Source organism: Schistocerca piceifrons, chromosome 4, assembly GCF_021461385.2.
Source record: "Schistocerca piceifrons isolate TAMUIC-IGC-003096 chromosome 4, iqSchPice1.1, whole genome shotgun sequence".
In the NCBI taxonomy this organism is placed as follows: Eukaryota; Metazoa; Arthropoda; class Insecta; order Orthoptera; family Acrididae; genus Schistocerca; species Schistocerca piceifrons.
This window is the reverse complement of record NC_060141.1, coordinates 631,515,659-631,535,273: the sequence shown is the minus strand read 5'-3', so window position 1 is coordinate 631,535,273 and position 19,615 is coordinate 631,515,659. Positions and strand designations below refer to the sequence as shown.

Below are 19,615 nucleotides of genomic sequence, written 5' to 3'. Positions count from 1 at the left end.
ACTACTTAAACCTAACTAACCTAAAGACATCACACACACCCATGCCTGAGGCAAGACTTGAACCTGCGACCGTAGCGGTCGCGCAGCTCCAGACTGTAGCACCTAGAACCGCTCGGCCACTCCGGCCGGCAATGAAACAGTCCTCATATGAAACACATACTCTGGCTTTTGTGGTTGCCATCCATGTCAAACAGCCCAGCATAGTGTTGTTATGGTGGTCGTCCATAACATTCAGTTAACCCACACACAAGGAGCATATCAACCAACTCCTCATCAGTAAACCTACCCATAGTACTGTTGTACATCACGGCAAACTTGTGGGTAGCAAGTTAAAGAGGGCATTACTGTTGTCAATGGCAGGTACCTTAAGTGAAAGGAAACAACACACAGTGGATACCATCGGCATGTGCGCTGTTGTGCACTATTTTTATTGCAATACAGATACAAGAAACCAAACGAAATGCAATAACTCTGTAACGAGCTGGTACTCTTAAGCCGCATTCAAACCGGCCTCACTGTGCCACACAAAACCAAGAAAGAGGTATTACATGATCATTGCTGACTTCATACCATGCTGATCTGCACAACAACAAGCAAGATCTGTGCAGTGTCGGTACATCAAAGGAAATGGTTTGTTCACGCTCGCTCTGTTTGGATGGTGTATCTCGTTTTGAATTGTTATTGTAGTGCGTGCACACATACTGGAACATCCTGCACAACTACGAACATGCTGTTCTGTTCTCCACAGTTTGGCTCTGTCTTGTGCTGCTTTGCACCTTGAATTTATGTCAAGTGTGGATGTGGCTTTATACTGAAGGTAATCCCCAATGATCTCTGAAAGTTAATCAATGTCATTCTGTTTCACTGTGTATATTCAGATCTCATATCATCCACAATTTTTTAAAAACCTTCCTTTCACAGGCTTGTTTTTATATAGTTTACTATATCCACAACACATTCTAAAAATAGGTTCAGTAGAGGACTCAAATACTTTGAAGCAAATGTGTTCCTGTGACTGATAAAATTGTTCCACACTAAATCCATGGCTTTCTCTCAAATGAGGCCTGCAGTCTTCCATGACAGTCACACATTGAATAACCAAAGTGAGTACAAACAGAATCCCACTTCGTACACTGCAAATTATACTCTAAGACAACAAATAACGACACACCATGAAGGAATTACCCAAATGGGAAAGAAATTGGTAGATGTGATGGACACCTACAGACAAATAACTGATTACTACTCTATCCCGTTCTTAACCCATGTACATGTGAGTGCACTGAGTGTAGTGTTACTGTGTGCGTGTGTTCTTAAACCAATCACTATTGTTTAAGCTTGGGCCAGCCATCCGGCCATTAGAGGCTGCCTGTAGGAAGCATGCATATGGCACAGTCTCCGCCATGGTGTCGACCTGTGACTTGTGCCCATATATGCTCAGAGCAGTGCTGACTCACCCTTATACGTTCTTCTAGTTCATACCATTCGCATCAGGTGTTCTGTGTATTGCTTTTGTTGCACCTTCTGTACGATCCTTTTGTCTTGTTATGTGTGGAGTCATGAGAGGCTCATTTCTGTTTTTGTTTATAGATTTATGAATAAAGCCTTATCTATGTTACTTGGATTAGTTTTGTGGGTTACTTGGTTACTACAATTACAATTTCTAAAAACTGGATGATTTATTCAGGAGGAGGGGCTTCATAAATTGAGCTAGTCAATAACGCATTGACCCTCTTCTGCGCAAGCAGTTATTCGGCTTGGCATTGATTGTTCTTGGATGTCCTCCTGAGGGATATTGTGCCAAATTCTGTCCAATTGGCACACTAAAAGGTCAAAATTCTGAGCTGGTTGGAGAGCCCTGCCCATAATGCACCAAACATTCTCAGTTGGGGAGAGATCAGGCGACCTCGCTGGCCAGGTACTACATGCATGGCCCAGATATAAACAATTACACTTCTGACAGATCTGTGTAGTCCTGATCCTGTTGTGCATTCATTTTACTAAGTGACATGCTTCAACAAGGACATTATGGAGCATTTCCAAATATTTGATGAGGCTGATTATTTACTGAGACATTCGACATGCTTGGTATCCCATGTACCAAGACCATCTAACATTCGGCCAATCTGAGGACACTTAAATCAGGCAAAATATGTCATTGATAAATAAATAACAAATTCATATCTGCAAACAAGACTGACTGTTTCTTCGTTATATATCATCTGTGTCATGCCTTGCATGTGTTGGAAAACGTTTTATCTGTGAATTGATTATTATTTGGAAGAACTGTTAATTGTTCATCAGTATTTGCAAATAATATGTAACTAAAATATTGCACTCAGCTATCTTAAAAGATGATCACACTTGCCTTATGTTATCAATTTTGGAGTTACGTAACTCAAACCTGCAGATGTGGCTGTTCACATCAGCTGTCCATGGAGTACACTGAACAAATATACTAGAGTGTACACATAAAAGAGAACCCTGTGCCATCTTTACAACATGGTGATTCAAGAAGATACTAGAAATAGTTAAATATAATGACATTGAGACGTACACCTGTCCAAGAGAAATTTCATTTTCTGTTCTGTTAGACAAGCATATGCGTCTTGAAATCAGTATAATTATTGCTAGTCTTCTTGAATCTTCTTCTTCTTCAGTTGGCTAGCAAAGTGGATCTCCTGCATGTACATTATTTAAGTTGCTCAATGTACTCTATAGTTGATTATGGCGAATAACCACATGGCATAGTTTAGAATTATGTAACTCAAAAATCAGCAGCTCAATGTTAGTATGGGTATCATAAATAAAGACAGTTGAGTGAATATTCCAAGCACATATTATGTCTAGGAGATGATGGTCAGCAATTTGTTCAATTATCTTCTAAACCAGTCATAAAGTTTCGGCAGTCACCTCAAGGGTAAGGAAAGAAAGAAAGGAAGGAAGACAGAGAGAGAGAGAGAGAGAGAGAGAGAGAGAGAGAGAGAGAGAGAGAGAGACGTAAATAACATTTTGTTTGTTTGCAGACATATAAACACAAACAAACAAAAAATTAAGTGTGTAACTTTATTTTTTGAGGTTGTAATTAAAGCTTTCATGCTACCCACCGTAAAACCATATGTAATAGGTTTTTCAGGACATATATTGGTGAGATGTGTTACAACATACGTAAGCTCTGACACAATACTTACAGACTTCACATCAGTCTCAAGTGTCTTTGGGATCATGAACAGTTGTGTAATCCAAATTATTTGTATATTGTCATGCAGCAGAGATGTGTTGGGTTAGCTACAGTCACATGTATCCTTTTTAAATTTTCACAAGTGTTAATTTATGAATGTTTAGGATTCTACTAGTACCCTTCTGGTCTGATGAGGAAGTGATGATATAATGTAAAACAGTCTAATTGTGGGACTTATTTTGATTATTTAAGAAAGCATTTTGAAGCACACTGGAAAATCCAGGAAAATCATTATTCTTTTTTTCTCTAAGTGAATGTAATTTCCCAGCTGCAAAAAGTTTGGAAAGTATAATTAATTGTATACAAGACAGCATTATGTACACCATTAGCATTATGTGTTTTTCTCAGGTTTCATTGTACCTCACTACACAATTCATAATATTTAAAAAAAATTAGAAATTAAATAAATAGAAAGTAGTTAAAAGGTGGAAATAAAAAATTATGATAATATATACAAAGAAATAAGGCAGGCAGCAAAATGCTTTAAAACTGTAGTGATCAACTGTTATGTAGAATCAAAGAAGTAGGTCAGAAGGAAGCCTTTCAGTGTAAATTTAAAATTCAGAAACTATTCACTCCTGAATGAGATTTTTCACTCTGCAGTGGAGTGTGCACTGATATGAAACTTCCTGGGAGATTAAAACTGTGTGCCGGACCGAGACTCAAACTCGGGACCTTTGCCTTTCAGTCCTGTTTTTCAGATTTGTGAACTAAATGTACTTAAATTTTTTTCTCAAAAAATTGGGAAACTCCTCCGCTGCCCTCAAACACTTGTTGTGTGGAATGTTCCATGAATAAAAAGTGAGGATCTATTTAACAGTGTTGTTCTAATAACAATTGATCACTGCACCCCTCGTCACAGTGGTTTATGCATATACTCTGTATCTTTCACATTTGACATTTCTTCTAGTGAGAGATAAAAGTGAATGTTCATCTAGTGCTATAGACTTGTTTAATCCTACAGTAACCCTATTAGTGTTCTGCAGAGTTTTCCTCTTTGTTATTTATATCTTATTTAGAAATTTATAATTTTGTTTGTCCATAAACTAACTTTTTTTATTGTATTGGAGGCCAGATTTAGAAATAACAGTGTGGTCTATGTAGAAACTTACCAATGAGTTCAAACCTTTTGTCATCACGTTCCCTGCCAAGAGGTCCACCACTGTCACCCTACAACAGAATATTTAAATCCAATAGTCATTAAATGATAAGTGTAACATACTATATGATTTTCGTATATCAGTTAACATTTTGAACCATTGTTAATGTTAGTGTAACACCTTATAAATGAAAGTAACTCTACATTCATAAGACAGGTGATATTGCAATGGCCAAGTTTATATACAGCTATCTATGTGCACAGTATATTTCTATGAAGTGAAAATGATCTATATTATCTGGATTCATAGTATTTTTGCTTAAGACCTTATAGTATACAGAGTGATATTTTGAAGTTTACTGATGAGTCACTTCCAAAAATTACGGACAAATTACTGACAAAGATTTCTCCTCCACTTTTTTGTTTGACCAACTGTTTGATCAGTAATTTATGTTAAGGCATTTGTTTATAGGAATGACCTTTGGAAACTGCTGGTGTGTCTTTGTGTTATGTGTTGACAATACTGTTATGTGACAGATATGTACAGAGTGTTTTGCTACTGAGCCAGTGTAGACAGAAAGCTATTTACTATATGGGAAGAGCAGCAGCACTATTGCTACTGTTTGTGATAAAACAGCTTTATAGGAGGAGTATTGCTTAGACTGAGTGCTGCAGGATTTGTGTTGTTAGTGGTGTCGGTGTCAGGATTTGCCAGTAACAGTATAGCAACATAGTGCTGAAACACAAGAATCAGTGTGCTTTACAGTTACAGACAGTTAACATGGGTCCGGGCAAGGGAGCAGAATTTACTTGTAAAGCTGTTTTATCACAAACAATAGCAATAGTGCTGCTGCTCTTCGTGGGTATCAAAAATGGCTCTGAGCACTATGGGACTTAACATCTTAGGTCATCAGTCCCCTAGAACTTAGAACTACTTAAACCTAACTAACCTAAGGACATCACACAACATCCAGCCATCACGAGGCAGAGAAAATCCCTGACCCCGCCGGGAATCGAACCCGGGAACCCGGGCGTGGGAAGCGAGAACACTACCGCACGACCACGAGATGCGGGCTCGTGGGTATCAATCCACTAGTTGGGGTAACCAGCTTTGCAAAGGAAGTTGATATGAGATTGTGTGGTGGTTGGAGTAAAAGGATAAACTTTAAAGCATAATAAGTAAAAACTTTTTATTGATAACATGTTTTAACTATTTACAATACTTGTATAAGACATAAAAAAATATTGAAAACATATTATGACTTACGACTGTTTGTAATACATGTTTATAAACAACATTTTTCATTGTGTTATCTGGCGTATATATGTACAAATGTTTCGAATTTCCTACATGAGAGCAAACTATATACAGCTGACAGTGAGAGAAGCAGGAACCTCTGATGTTGTGGGGCAATATTCTAAAGTTTGCCCTTGCGCTTTGTCAGTTGTAAAACTGTAGGCTAATTTGATTGGAAATTGCAGTCTTTTAAATTGGAATTGCAGTTCAGCGGAGCTCAGTGGTGTTCTGGGGATAAGTAATGTGTGTCCTTTGTACTTTCAGGTCATAAGTTCGATTTCGATGATGATGTTCGATAGCTGTTGACGATCATCCTTGTTCCATTTCATAGTTCTGGTAGGTTGAGATTTCGGAGTAGTTTGATCGGAGATCAAATTTTAAGTCAAAGGCAGTGTATTGGCATTCCTCGTATTTGCATAGAGTTTAGAAACTCTGTGGAGAAGTTCATACTTACTTCAACATTTACCGTCATGTCAATCGATTTGTATATTCTATCTTCACCGGGAATTTTCTTTTGAAATTGATATTGTCGACAATATTATTTGTAATTACCAAAATTGCCCTTTAAAATACCCAGTCGGATTGGTATAGTTGTGAATAAGTTTTGGATAAATTTGACGAAGATTTCGTTTTCAGCAGTGGCTATGTTGCATTAAGTTTAATGAGGCCGGTCGTCTGGTCAGCAGGATCTGTGCCTTCGCGTATTTGTAAAAGTTGCTGAGCAAAATGTGCTGTCGTTTTGTCTTTCAATAGTTCAACTCTCATATTTTTTGTTAATCGCAGTATTTGAATGTGTGGCCAGAGACGTGATTTGTTTTTTAAGCATGCACTGATCTCGTCTGTTGGTGTTGACTTGGGGATAACAGAAAATCTTTGTCGAAAATCTCCTGAGAGTATGAGTAGAGCTCCTCCCGTCACCTCAGAGTTTCCTATCAAGTCTTTCAATGTTCTGTCCATGGCTTCCAGTGATTTTTTATGTGACATTGTGCATTCGTCTCAGAAGAAAATTTTAACTTGCTTCAGAAGTTCATCCATTCTTGAGATTTTACATACCGGCAATTGTTCTTCGGCTATATTCAACGGTAGTTGGAGGCATCCTCCTTCCACAGGTATGGCTGCAATGTCGGATGCTGCCAGTGCAAGTGCGATGTGTTGTTCAGCAACAAATTTACTAGAAACATTTTGCCGGTGCCGCTTGCTGAATCCAAGTAAACAATTCCGCTAGTGTTGTTGTCGATCCGGTCCATAATAACTTTGTAAATTTCCTTTTGATTATCTTTGAGGAGTAATTTGTTGTGAGCAGTGTACTGAAGTAGTTCGTTGATGTTGTAGCTTCATTCTTTTGTAACTTCGAAGTTTAGCACACTAATAGCATCTTTCTTTTTGTGCTTGCATCCCAATTTGTCCTAAGGTCTGGTTGTTTATTGCTAAACATTTAGGTTGGTTCTTGGCGAATGAGTGTTTCATTGAAGAGGTTGTCATTGAATTCCACGGTCAGTCCACGATGACCTTTATGGATTTGGTAGAGTATGTCATCACTTATACTCTCTGTGAAGGAGTCCCATAGCTATTTTGGATTCGATGGGTTACATGTTGTTAGAATTACAGCGAGTAAATCTCTCATTTGTTCAGCTGAGGCTGTGAGTGAGGCTTCTTGTAATGCTGATTCCCAGTGGTTGTCGTTTTCCATTAGTCCAAAGCGTTGGCCCGCATCTCTACGTCTGGCACAAGTAGCCGTAAATAATCTTGAGATCTGTGGAACTTGTTGGTCCCCGTATTTCGTGTAGCAACATTCGGAGATAGAAACATTCGATGTTGTTCGGATGTACGTTGTATACTCGGCCTGGTGCGCCAGTTTTCGTGATTCCTGGATGCTCTTCTACTGGAATTCCTTGTTTTCGTCATTGAAAGATTTTTCTTGTTGTGTTCCACGTATAATAGTTATGGACGTCGACATGTAATAATATTTTCCCGAAAGGATCCGTTTGGCACAGTTTGTAAAAAATTGTTAATGATGTGTTCTGAAGTGGTTCGCTTGCAATTTTTCTGGCGGTGTCTTTCGTGAAGTAAACTATCTGTCCATTCTCCAAATGTACTTCTGCATGTTGCACTGTTGGTTCGCGTTCGTGTATGGGAAAACCGAAAATTCGCCACGCTGCTTCGTTACTTTTGATGTATCTTCCAATTTGGTACATGAGGATCTCGTTTCTGTTTTGTTGTTCGCTATCTTTGACTATTTGAAATACCGCCATGTCACACCGTCTTTGTTCACATACTTTCAGACATATCTGATGGATTTCACTGAATTGCAGTATTCTACGTTTGTGTGTGCTTGGAACATTTTGGAAAATAGTGCGTTATGTAGTACTTCCGACTGATTATATATTTGCAGTTCGTCGCTGTGAACCACCGTTTTTGGGTGCTCATCTTCTGTGTTTGGGAAGGCCATCAATTACGATTTGTGTGTCATCCAAGAATGGTTTTGGGTATTTCTACTTTTTTGCTTTTACATTTTCTATCGCTCATACGTGGCGAATTGGGGTTTAAAAGGTTCGCATGTTCCATGAAAAATGTTGTTCACTGCTATGTAGTACAGTTCCGAATTTGCTTATGGAATGGGAAATTCAATTTGGATGATTCTGTCGATATCTGTGTGATGAATTCTGTAGTGTAACCATATGAGATTGTGCGAGTGAGGCAGTCCTCGTTTTTGACATCCCATTGTATATATACATCCAGCATCTAACGGTTCCAAAGATGTGGTATTTTGTGATGACTTCAATAAATCTCAATTGCTTTTGTCGGAAAACTCGCCCTACCATGTCGTGTCGATGCATGGGGGTATGTCCGTTTCTTAGTTCTCTGATTTCTGGCCATGACGACTTGCAGGTGAATGTTATGAAGAGGTCAGGTAGTCTATATCTTCTTATGTGGGTCATGTCATTTTGAGTGTATTCGCGCATGTGTGACATCCTACGTATGATGAGTGTAAGATTACCAGTGTTCCAATATCGCCACTGTTACCGTCATTTATGATTGCGTCTCGAAGGTGGATATATTCTTCCGTGCGTAGTTTCATCTGTTTCAGTGTTATGTAAACCATCTATTCCGCTTTTGTTTCTGCATACATACCTACTAGGAATTGTTGCAATAAACGGCTAGTGTTGAGAATGTGATTGTACGTTTAATTGTATCTGGGCGGGGTAGCCGCGTGGTCTGGGGCGTCTTGCCACGGTTCCCTTGGCTTCCGCCATCGGAGATTCGAGTCCACCCTCTGGCATGGGTGTGTGTGTTATCCTTAGCGGCCGTGGTGGTCTAGCGGTTCTACGCGCTCAGTCAGGAACCGCGCGACTGCTACGGTCGCAGGTTCGAATCCTGCCTCGGGCATGGATGTGTATGATGTCCTTAGGTTAGTTAGGTTTAAGTAGTTCTAAGTTCTAGGGGACTTATGACCACAGATGTTGAGTCCCATAGTGCTCAGAGCCATTTGAACCATTTATCCTTAGCGTAAGTTAGTTTCAGTTGGATTAAGCAGCAGTTTGGTCACAAAGGAACTGACCACAAACTTCCAATTTCCTGATCACCAAGCGGTAAGCATAGAAGTCCTTGGAAGTGACTTTTTTACTCGTTTCTACGCCTGTTTCATGTTGGATATGTTTCACATTAAAATTATATCCGTCGTCTCCGTGCAGAAATATTAATGGATGTTGGAGGGCATCATATGAGCCGTGTGCCTCTGCAATGCAGTCCTCTTCTTTGTTGTAAAGGTTATATCACTACTGGTGTTTTCATTGTCCACAATTACGATGGCGACTTCGTTTATCTGTGGTGCATTGAATCGATGTTCAAGATGGTCTTTTGTCGGCACGAATTATAACTTTATAGCCGTCAGAAATCATGCAGTCTAGTGTTGTTTTGAATATGTGAATCAGTTGATTGTATTTATGTAAGATCCCCTGTACATCTTGGTCTACTTCTCGTCCGTCTCAATCCACTGATATTCGTGCTTTGTTGATCAATTTCTGTTTCTTCGTTTCCGATGAAATATATTAGCAGAATTTATGCTCTTCCATGTTATGAAAGATTTGTCCTTGGATGATCGGTTTAGTAGCATTGATCGAAGTGAGACCGAAAGAAGTCATTTGGAAGCAGGCGTTGTACCGTTTTATATTTTGAAAAAGTGTTTTGATTCTGGAGTTTCCTCGGTCATGTAATGTAAAAATTCCTACAGAGGTGCTTCCAGTGGTAATAACCGAATTTTTCCATTCATGCAACAGAGTTCTGGTTTTTCTCTACTGAATTTTTTCGCGTTGTAAAATTGGCAGATGTTAACCATTTTTCCGATTAAGACATATTTGTGTTTGTTATATTCTTTTGTAGGGTCGTAGTGGAATGATTTATTTGTTAGGTTGTACTGTTTACTTGTCCTCGTCCGTGCTTCTCGCAGGGTGATGTTTTCATGGCTGGCTTGAGTTCGCAGTCTTTTATTATAAGATTGTGTCGCAGTTCTTGATTCTTCAATCCATTCATTTCTCTGCTTCTCACACGGTGCTCATTGCCGTACGTTGGGAACTTAAACGTGCTTTGCGCTCCTCGTCTCTCTCATTTTTCGGTGTTCTCTTTGTTTTCGCCGTTTTGCTTCAGAACTGGCAAAATCTCCTTTTCTTTTACATTTGGGCATTGTTTAAAATATAAATCAAATAATTTTTTGTTAACAAATACACTAAGTACAATTTAAACAGCTTTCACATTTTATTTTCGATTTATATTCAGTCACTGTATCAATCTGACTACTCACATTTCACTGTTTGTTTTTATTCACTCACTGCATTACTTTTTCGGTTCCTGTCGTTCGAAATCACGACAGGTCTTGCTTTATATACCCCTACCAAGGCCAGCCCACTAGTGGCGAATTCAGGACCTTCCAAAAAGGTTTAGAACTGTCCACAATGTTCCAGAATATTCCACAACATTCAAGAGTATCTGGAATGTTCCACAATTATCTGCTATGTTCTGGGATGATCCCAAACACTCTGGAATCTTTCCGAATATTCCAGACTATTCCAGAACATCCTGGATCATTGTGGAACATTCCTGAACATGCTGGAGTACTTTGGAATGCTATTGAATATCGAATGTTCTGGAATGTTTCCCTGGGAGAGGCCGATGGCCAGTTGCGTCACAAATTATTGAAGAAGTTACTGTTCCCATGACTGAGAATGCTAGATGCAGTGTGCGATCTTCAAGCAGGGCACAAGCTGTATCACGACAGCTGAATATTTCATGGTCCACCATTCGAAAAGTGCTGTGAACAGTTGTGGTATTACTCACCAACTTTTGCCACGTGGTGCAGACGTGGTATTACTCACCAACTTTTGCCAGGTGGTGCAGACGTTCGAGTAGACTGCTCTTATGCCTCTTGCAAGGGTTCAAGTTGACGATTGTGGCCTTGGAACATTTTGTGGGGTTAAGAAGCGCACTTCATGCTCTCTGGGGCAGTGAACACTCACAGTTGTCGCATGTGGGGATAGTCCTGCCAACGGACGTTCATGAAGCTCCCCTGCATAGTGAAAGTGTCACTGTGTGGAGTGGTCTTCTGGCACAGTTCATGATTGATTCATTTTTCTTTCAGGAACTTTGGCCCCAACGACATGCAGTATGAATGGCACATATTACTGTGATCTGCTTTGCCAACATGTGATCCCTGCCCTATGAGAGAGAGGTGCTTCGGACTCAGCTGTTTTGACGCGCAATAGAGCTCCAACTAACATTGCTCATGAGGTCACTTGGCAACTCCGTAACACATATGGAGAAAACCGATTCATATGTCAGTCGTTCAGTCGTGTGGCCACCAAGATCACCAGATTTCTACTCATGTACTCAGATGATTTCTGGTAGTGGAGTCAAGTGAAAGTCATAGTTTATCAATGGGGCACTAACACATGTTGGAGATTGAAGATAAGCATAGCGAGGGAAGTAGCCCACCCGAGATGTTTCAAGCAGCAGTAGAGAAATCTCTAGTGCAGTTCCAGGCTGTTGTGGATGCAGATGGTCATCATACTGAGCAACATTTTGTAATGTGGAATTTGAACGTGGTACAGAATTAACAAATGTTACCCTATAATGTGGAAATTAAAACGTATTTGTTTCAATGGTTTCTTCAGCCTTTGCCTTATACCGGTTCTTACAAATGTTTCCAAAACGTTTCATCGTCCTGTGATCACTCGTTTCTCATGGGGGTCCTCTAACGTAGCAAAGTTTAATTATAACCACCATGTACAATGAAGTGCGTGTTTCATTTGCCAAGTAGCTCCATCGGCCAGGCCTGGAGGATTTATATTGTTTCCAAAGTTTCAACGCTCTTTCAGTTAGTTCCCTATTGAAGTTTTCCAAAAATTTCGTGAGCAACGTGCTTTGCTTAGATGAAACAGTTCCAAGGAGTATTACTAATATTATCGTTCTGTGAGTGAATTATTTATTTTCATGTCCTTCCAATTTGATGCCTTTGAAAGTAGTGTCAGATTACTAAATATCAAATTACATGAAAAATGCTACATAGCTTTTCAGTTTGTTTCATCAACATCTGTAAGTCATTTGATTTTTTATGCATATTGAAAAGTCACCCTGAATGTCATACCTCGTGTACAAGCTGGATTATCAAATGAAGGTCTTCTTTTATTAAGAGAGTTTGACTTTAGAGGCTTTCACTGTAATTTGGTTCCAAAAAATTCCAGTATTTTATGTTTTGGCTAGGGTGAATGTCACAAATTTTTTACTCTTGTGATTTTTTACAGTTCGATTTCGTAGGCTAGAATGGCCATGAACCATAGACATTATCAAGCCTAACAATGTATCATTTTCATGTTTGTGCTAATTTAAATTGTTATACAGAATGTCATGTTTGAATAGGTCTATTGACAAGTCCACGTAAAAAGTAGCGACAACAGACTCCCCATTGTTTCAGTGTTGATTTAAGAAGGCCTGGTGTCCGTATGATTCCTGTAGCTGTGGGATGTCATACATAGGACAAATCTGTCGCACAGTAGATGATAGATGTGTTGATCGGCGACGACAAACACGTCTGGACCAGCCAGAGAATCTGCAGGGGCTGAGCATTGCCTCAGTACGGAACATAGAGTAAATACAAAAACACGGAAATTCTGTCGTCGACGTCTTCGTGCTGGGACAGCATTATTAAGGAAGCAGTGAAACTTCCCAGTTCGACCAATTTACTTAACAGGAACCCAGGATACCAACTCAGCAAGGCATGGGATCCAGCGCTGGCCATGTTAAAATGACAGCGAACGCAAAAAAGAACTATTGGTCGTACGAGGGATGACGCTGCGGTAGTGACATAGATATTTGGTTGACAACGGCGAGGGACACGCGCCTGTATTTCGGCAGGCGGCTCCCGCCGGAGGGCGCTGGGACGGCCGAAGGCAGCGCACAGCCTGACTGACAGGCCTCTGAGCGTGCGTTCATCGTCCGACAGGTGGCGTAATTGTCTCTCTCGCTACCGACCTGCATATCTGCGCTAATGGTCACCGAAATTTGGCGCGTCCACGCCCGCGCAGCTTCTTCTCCGATTGTCATAAATAGGAAGCTTCAGTCATAGCCTGGGCATTGTGTTCGTCTCACCTGAAGAGGTCGGTCAGTTACGCCGACGAAATATTGTGGAGTTTTCACAACGATGTCTGACGTCTCGCTCGAGAACCATATTTAGCACATCCAAACTACTTTTAATAACGCGATACTCCACTCCAATGACAAGAACTTTACAACACAGACAAACTACATTACTGTCTGGGACAAGAAACTAAAACTTACTTGAGATAGAAATAGCACAGCTACATGTCCTGCTGCAGAAAGTGATGCTATTGGGTTCGATACATCAGATGATGTAGATTTTTTTTAAGAAGTAAGATACGTAAACAAGTGGCTCTAAGCGCTATGGGATTTAACATCTGAGGTCATCAGTCCACTAGACTTAGAACTACTTAAACCTAACTAACCTAAGGACGTCACACACATCCATGCCCGAGGCAGGATTCGAACATGCGACCGTAGCAGCAGCGCGGTTTCTGACTGAAGGGCCTAGAGCCGCTCGTCCACAGCGGCCGGATGTAAACAAATGAGGTAGATTTTCTATTTTTTGTCTAAAATATTTGTAAATTGAATTTGGATCCATATTACATGCTTAATGCTATAAATACGAAAGCAACTATCTCTTACGCTTTGGTGATTAAACAGCGGAAGCGATTTTGATGAAATTTGGTATGACGATAGCTTGAACACTGAAAAGTAACATAGGCTACTAAAGAAAGTGTGTAGTACGTTTGCTGATGAAGAATATAATGCGAAATACGGAGACATTATTATTCTTTGAAAAAGCTGTTTCCTGTTTGACTTTTGAACTTTGCCATATTTGTGAAAATGTTCTATATGATATGATTCAATGTAATGGATACAATCCTCAACGTATTTAATCCACTATTTCGTACTAATATCAGTCACAAGCCTGTCGCATTTAAGCCGCTGAGTATCATGATTCTCTTACAGCTCTTGAGACACTTGAATACTCAAGGACGGTGTCATTTGAGTGCTGTACGATAAACACGTGTAGAACACGGGTGGCTCTCAGTGAAGCTGCATTTGATTGTGATATGTGGGCGTAGCCGCGGGTATCACGCAGACACACGAGGGTAACTGTTGTTATTAAGTATATGCACCAAATAGCTGCTTATAATAAGTAATCTTTATTCACGACAGACTGTTTCGGCTTTATCGCCATTTTTAGGTACCTACGATTACAGTTTTGGTGAGAACGTGTATGAATGTGAATGTCACTTGTATTAAAGTAGCTGTATTGTACTCACGTCTAGATTGAAGTGACGTCCATATTTCGTCGTTAGTGAACTGTCTTATAACTGTCACTGTTTTAATAAGATGGTAAATGATGTCAGGATGTTGAAAATAAAACGTTAACTACGATGTGACAGTAGTTTTTGATAGCTCAACTCTTACGACGCTATATGTTTACAATGATTGTGCAGATGAACAGCGATACTATTTTATTAACTACAATTTGGTACGATTATTTTTGGTTGTTGAATATGTTACTTCCGAATTATCCAGTTTCGTGTTCTAAAAGTTCAATAAAGTTTTTGAGGTAGTACTTTCTCTAAATTCGTTTAATATTTCATGTGGTTATTTTTCTCGTGTGCATATAGGTTCTCAATTCTTCAAGAATTTTCGTTGGAATACCTTTTGGTATTCTGTGCAGAATCTGGAGTGCATTTTCGATCGTATCAGCAGTGCGATTTTGTTTTTTCAAGCGTAGAAAGAAGCTCGATTGAATATATTCGCTCTCTCTCATGTATTCTGTATATCTCATAAAATTTCTTCCTGTTTATCCAATGTAAAAGCTATTACAGCTGCCACACGTCCAGAAAGACGTGATTACAATAGAGCTACTTTAATACAAATGAGTTCACATTCATACATGCTCTCACCAAAATTGCAATCGCATTTACTTGAAAACAGCGATAAAGCCGAAATGTCTGTTGTGAATAAAGATTACTTATTGTAAGCAGCTACTTGGTGCAGCTACTGTAATAATCATGTTGTTATCACACATACACTATGTGATCAAAAATATCCGGACACCCCCAGAAAAATACGTTTTTCATATTAGGTGCAGTGTGCTGCCACCTACTACTAGGTACTGCATGTCAGCGACCTCAGTAGTCGTTAGGCATCGTGAAAGAGCAAAATGGGGCGCTCCGTGGGACTCACGGACTTCGGACGTGGTCAGGTGATTGGGTGTCACTTGTCTCACACGTCAGCACGCGAGATTTCCACACTCCTAAACTTCCCCAGGTCCACTGTTTCCGGTGTGATAGTGAAGTGGAAACTTGTAGGGACATGTACAGCACAAAAGCGTACAGGCCGTCCTCGTCTGTTGACTGACACAGAGCGCCGACAGTTGAAGAGGGTCGTAATATGTAATAGGTAGACATCTATCCAGGCCATCACACAGGAATTCCAAACTGCATCAGGATCCTCAGCACGTACTATGACAGCTCGGCGAGAAGTGAGAAAACTTGGATTTCATGATCGAGCGGCTGCTCATAAGTCACACATCACGCCAGTAATGCCAAAAGATGCCTCGTTTGGTGTAAGGAGCGTAAACATTGGACGATTGAACAGTGGAAAAATGTTGTTTAGAGTGACAAGTCACGGGACACAATGTGGCGATCCGATATCAGGGTGTGGGTATGGCGAATGCCCGGTGAACGTCATCTGCCAGCGTATGTAGTGCCAACAGTAAAATTTGGAGGCGGTGGTGTAATGGTGTGGTCGTATTTTTCATGGAGGAGGCTTGCACCCCTTGTTGTTTTGCGTGGCACTATCAAAGCACAGGCCTAAATTGATGTTTTAAGCACCTTCTTGCTTCCCACTGTTGAAGAGTAATTCGGGGATGGCGATTGCATCTTTCAACACGATCGAGCACCTGTTCATAATGCACGGCCTGTGGCGGAGTGGTTACAAGACAATGGGCTGTAATGGACTGACCTGCGCAGAGTCCTGACCTGAATCCTATAGAACACCTTTGGGATGTTTCGGAACGCCGACTTCGTGCCAGGCCTCATCAACCGACATCGATACCTCTCCTCAGTTCAGTACTCCGTGAAGTATGGGCTGCCATTCCCCAAGAAACCTTCCAGCACCTGACTGAACGTATGTCTGCAAGAGAGGAAGCTGTCATCAAGGCTAAGGGTGGTCTAACACCATATTGAATTCCAGTATTACCGATGAAGGGCGCCACGAACTTGTAAGTCATTTTCAGCCAGTTGTCCGGATACTTTTGGTCACATAGTGTATATTATGTGACTGGCCCTAAAGAAGAAAAATCGTTGACGACAGCAGCTGATGTTATTGCACGTACAGATGTTACAAAATTTGGCTGTACGAAACTACAAACCATTTACTTTTATTATTCATCAGTTTAACGCCATTTAATAATTACATAGGCTCCACATTTTATTTTAGTGCCGTTGTCATCACTCATCATAACAAAACTACTGATTTCCATCGACAGCCCGTGGTTGTGTGGTCCGTTGACATGTCTCGCCCAATATTCATGCCAGCCACAGAACCTCTACTGCATTATGTGCAGTCGTATTTCATTATGGCATGTTACATGGGGGAGGAATCCCTCCATCATTCCACGGCTTTTTTTATACTAACAAGCGTTTCAGCATCCAACAGTACACCCACTTTACAGGAATAAAGACTGGAGCAGAATTTGGCAAAGTATTCATCAAAAATAGCTACTGTCAGGTGTCAGATGCTCTTGATTGGATGTAATCTATGAGAAGGTTTCGACAAGAGTGAAACTGCACATCAGTCTGACACCAAATCCTCTCTGCAGAAAGTGTCAGTTATGGGGTACCCTCGTAGAGAGATCATTTTTTTCCAATCGAATTTGGTCGTTAACAAGGCAGAAATTGGCTTTAATTACCAGAACGAGCTGTACCACCATCGTCTTCAACGTCATTTTCCAACTAAACTGGCGCATGTCACAAAGACAAAACGTCGATTATATGCTTGGTACATACCAACCATTTCACCCATTACTTTATCACCACAGCTAATACGTTTGTATTATACTACCAATCTTATCTGCAACAGCAATGCGGGAAGATGAGACACAGGCACGAGAGAAAAAATTCAGTAGTTCCAGAATTCTTTTATCATCTCTCATTTGTTTTCTATCGACGAAGTACGTAAGCTGGATTTCAGTGAGGAGGACCGACGATGATATTGGAACGCTAATGGTCTTTATTGGACCAGAACGAATATCAGAATCTCGAAGAAGGGACTTTCTAAATTTTTTGTTTAATTTTTTCCATTTTCGGTGTGAAGAGATTTAATTTCCAGAATCAAGATTAAATGACAAAAAGAAGAGGAAAAAAAGGAAAAATGACGCTTTGAAGAATATAGCGCGAGAATAAAAAAAAAGTGGTTGGCGTTGCTGACTCACAGGGTACCGGGTTTAGTTCCCAGCCAGGTTGAAGTTCCTCTACTCGGGATTGCGTGTGTGTTTCTTGTCTTCATCAGCATTTCATCATCATCGACGTGCAAGGCACCGAAGTGGCGTCAAATAAAAGTACTATCCCGAACAGGGACGCATGGCCAATAAAGCCATATGCATAACTGGGTGCGTTCCATAAGTAAAGCGACCAATTTTTTTCTGACGCAACGGTACACCACAGCGTGTTGTAACCGGCTGGGCCAAGTGGAGGGGGGTGTTAGCTTCAAAACGCTCTTTGTCTCATTCGGCTTCAAGCTGCCGGAGAGTCAGGACGTGCGTTTCCGTCAACCCGTTTTGAGTTTATGTAACACGGCACAATGGATCATTCTGTAGAGCAACGGTACGCCATCAAATTTTGCTTTAAACCTGGGAAGTCCGCCACCGAAACGTTTCCATTACTTCAGCATGCCTTTGGGACTGATTGCTTGTCCACATCACAAGTTTTCCGATGGCACAAGTCATTCATGGAGGCCCGAGAGGAAATCACCGACGAACCTCGCAGTGGACGGCCATCAACCGCACTAGTCGACGAAAATGTGACGCTTTTGCGCGATTGTTTGAACTCTGACAGACGGCTGAGCTTTCAATTGATAGTGCAAACTCTAAACATGTCAAAAACAACCGTTTTCCGCATTGTGACCGAAGATTTGAACATGAGAAAGGTGTGTGCCAAACTCGTCCCAAAAGTATTGACCGACGAACACAAGCACATGCGAGCGCATCGGTGCCGAGAAATGTTGAAAATGTATGAAAATGATCCTCATTTTTTAAACTCAGTTATCACTGGTGATGAGTCGTGGATTTTTGAGTACGACCCTGAGACAAAAAGGCAGAGTTCAGAGTGGCACACCCCATCGTCGCCGCGCCTCAAGAAGGCAAGCATGAGCAGGTCCAGGATCAAAACCATGCTCATTGTCTTCTTTGACGTCAGAGGCATTGTCCATCACGAATTCGTACCTACCGGGACTACAGTGAACTCACCTTTCTACTTGGAAGACTGAAAAGGAGGGTCTCGCGCTGCCGAAGCGACATCAAGAACACGTGGAAAGTTCACGACAACGAGCCGAGTCACAGGTTCCCCAGCCTCCCTGCAGTCCTGACCTGGCTTCCGCCGACTTTTTATTGTTTCCTCGGTTAAAAGGAGTCATGAAATGAAAACATTGGGACACGATTGAAAGCCTCCAGGTGCATGTTACATCAGCTCTAAAGGACATTCCGGAAAAGGCATCCAGGATGCCTTCCAAGCATGGAAACACTGCCTCCAGAAGTGTATCGATGCGAGAGGGTGCTATTTTGAAAATTTTTGATTGTTTGTACGAATAATTCAATAAATGGTTTTTTATTAATTTGGTCGCATTACTTATGGAACGCATTTCATTTCATTTCATTTTACTGATATGTGAGAGCAGTCACAGGTAACTTATGTGAGAGCAGTCACAGGTAACAGAAGACAATGGTTATGCAATCCCCAGTGTGTTTAATCCAAACTTCCATAATAATATTATTAAATGCGAAAGCAACTTTGTTAGTTATGTTTTTTCAAAGAAACCACCAAACCGATTTCGATGTAATTTGTTATTGGCATAGCTCGAACTCTGAGGAAAAACAGGATACTGTAGAATCAACCCCTGAGAGAGTGAAGTAAGGAATGGAACATGTTTTCTTACGTCAGTGAACATAAACTATGCCGGCCGCTGTGACCGAGCGGTTCTAGGCGCTTCAGTTTGGAACCGCGCTGCTTCTACGGTCGCAGATTCGAACCCTGCCTCGGGCATGGATGTGTGTGATGTCTTTAGGTTAGTTAGGTTTAAGTCTAGGGGACTGATGACCTCAGATGTTTAAGTCTCCCGCCCAAAAAAAAAAAAAAAAAAAAAAAAAACA

At 40.8% G+C, this 19,615-nt stretch overlaps 1 protein-coding gene across 1 annotated transcript in view; it reads right to left on the bottom strand.

Annotated features, from left to right (window-relative positions):
* Positions 1-19,615, bottom strand: part of LOC124794909 (trypsin-7-like) — a 139,156-nt gene that overhangs the window by 12,476 nt on the left and 107,065 nt on the right. The window contains exon 6 of the mRNA XM_047258611.1: positions 4,354-4,411. Coding sequence (XP_047114567.1) covers positions 4,354-4,411 — 58 coding nt within the window. The remainder of the gene's footprint in view (positions 1-4,353; positions 4,412-19,615) is intronic.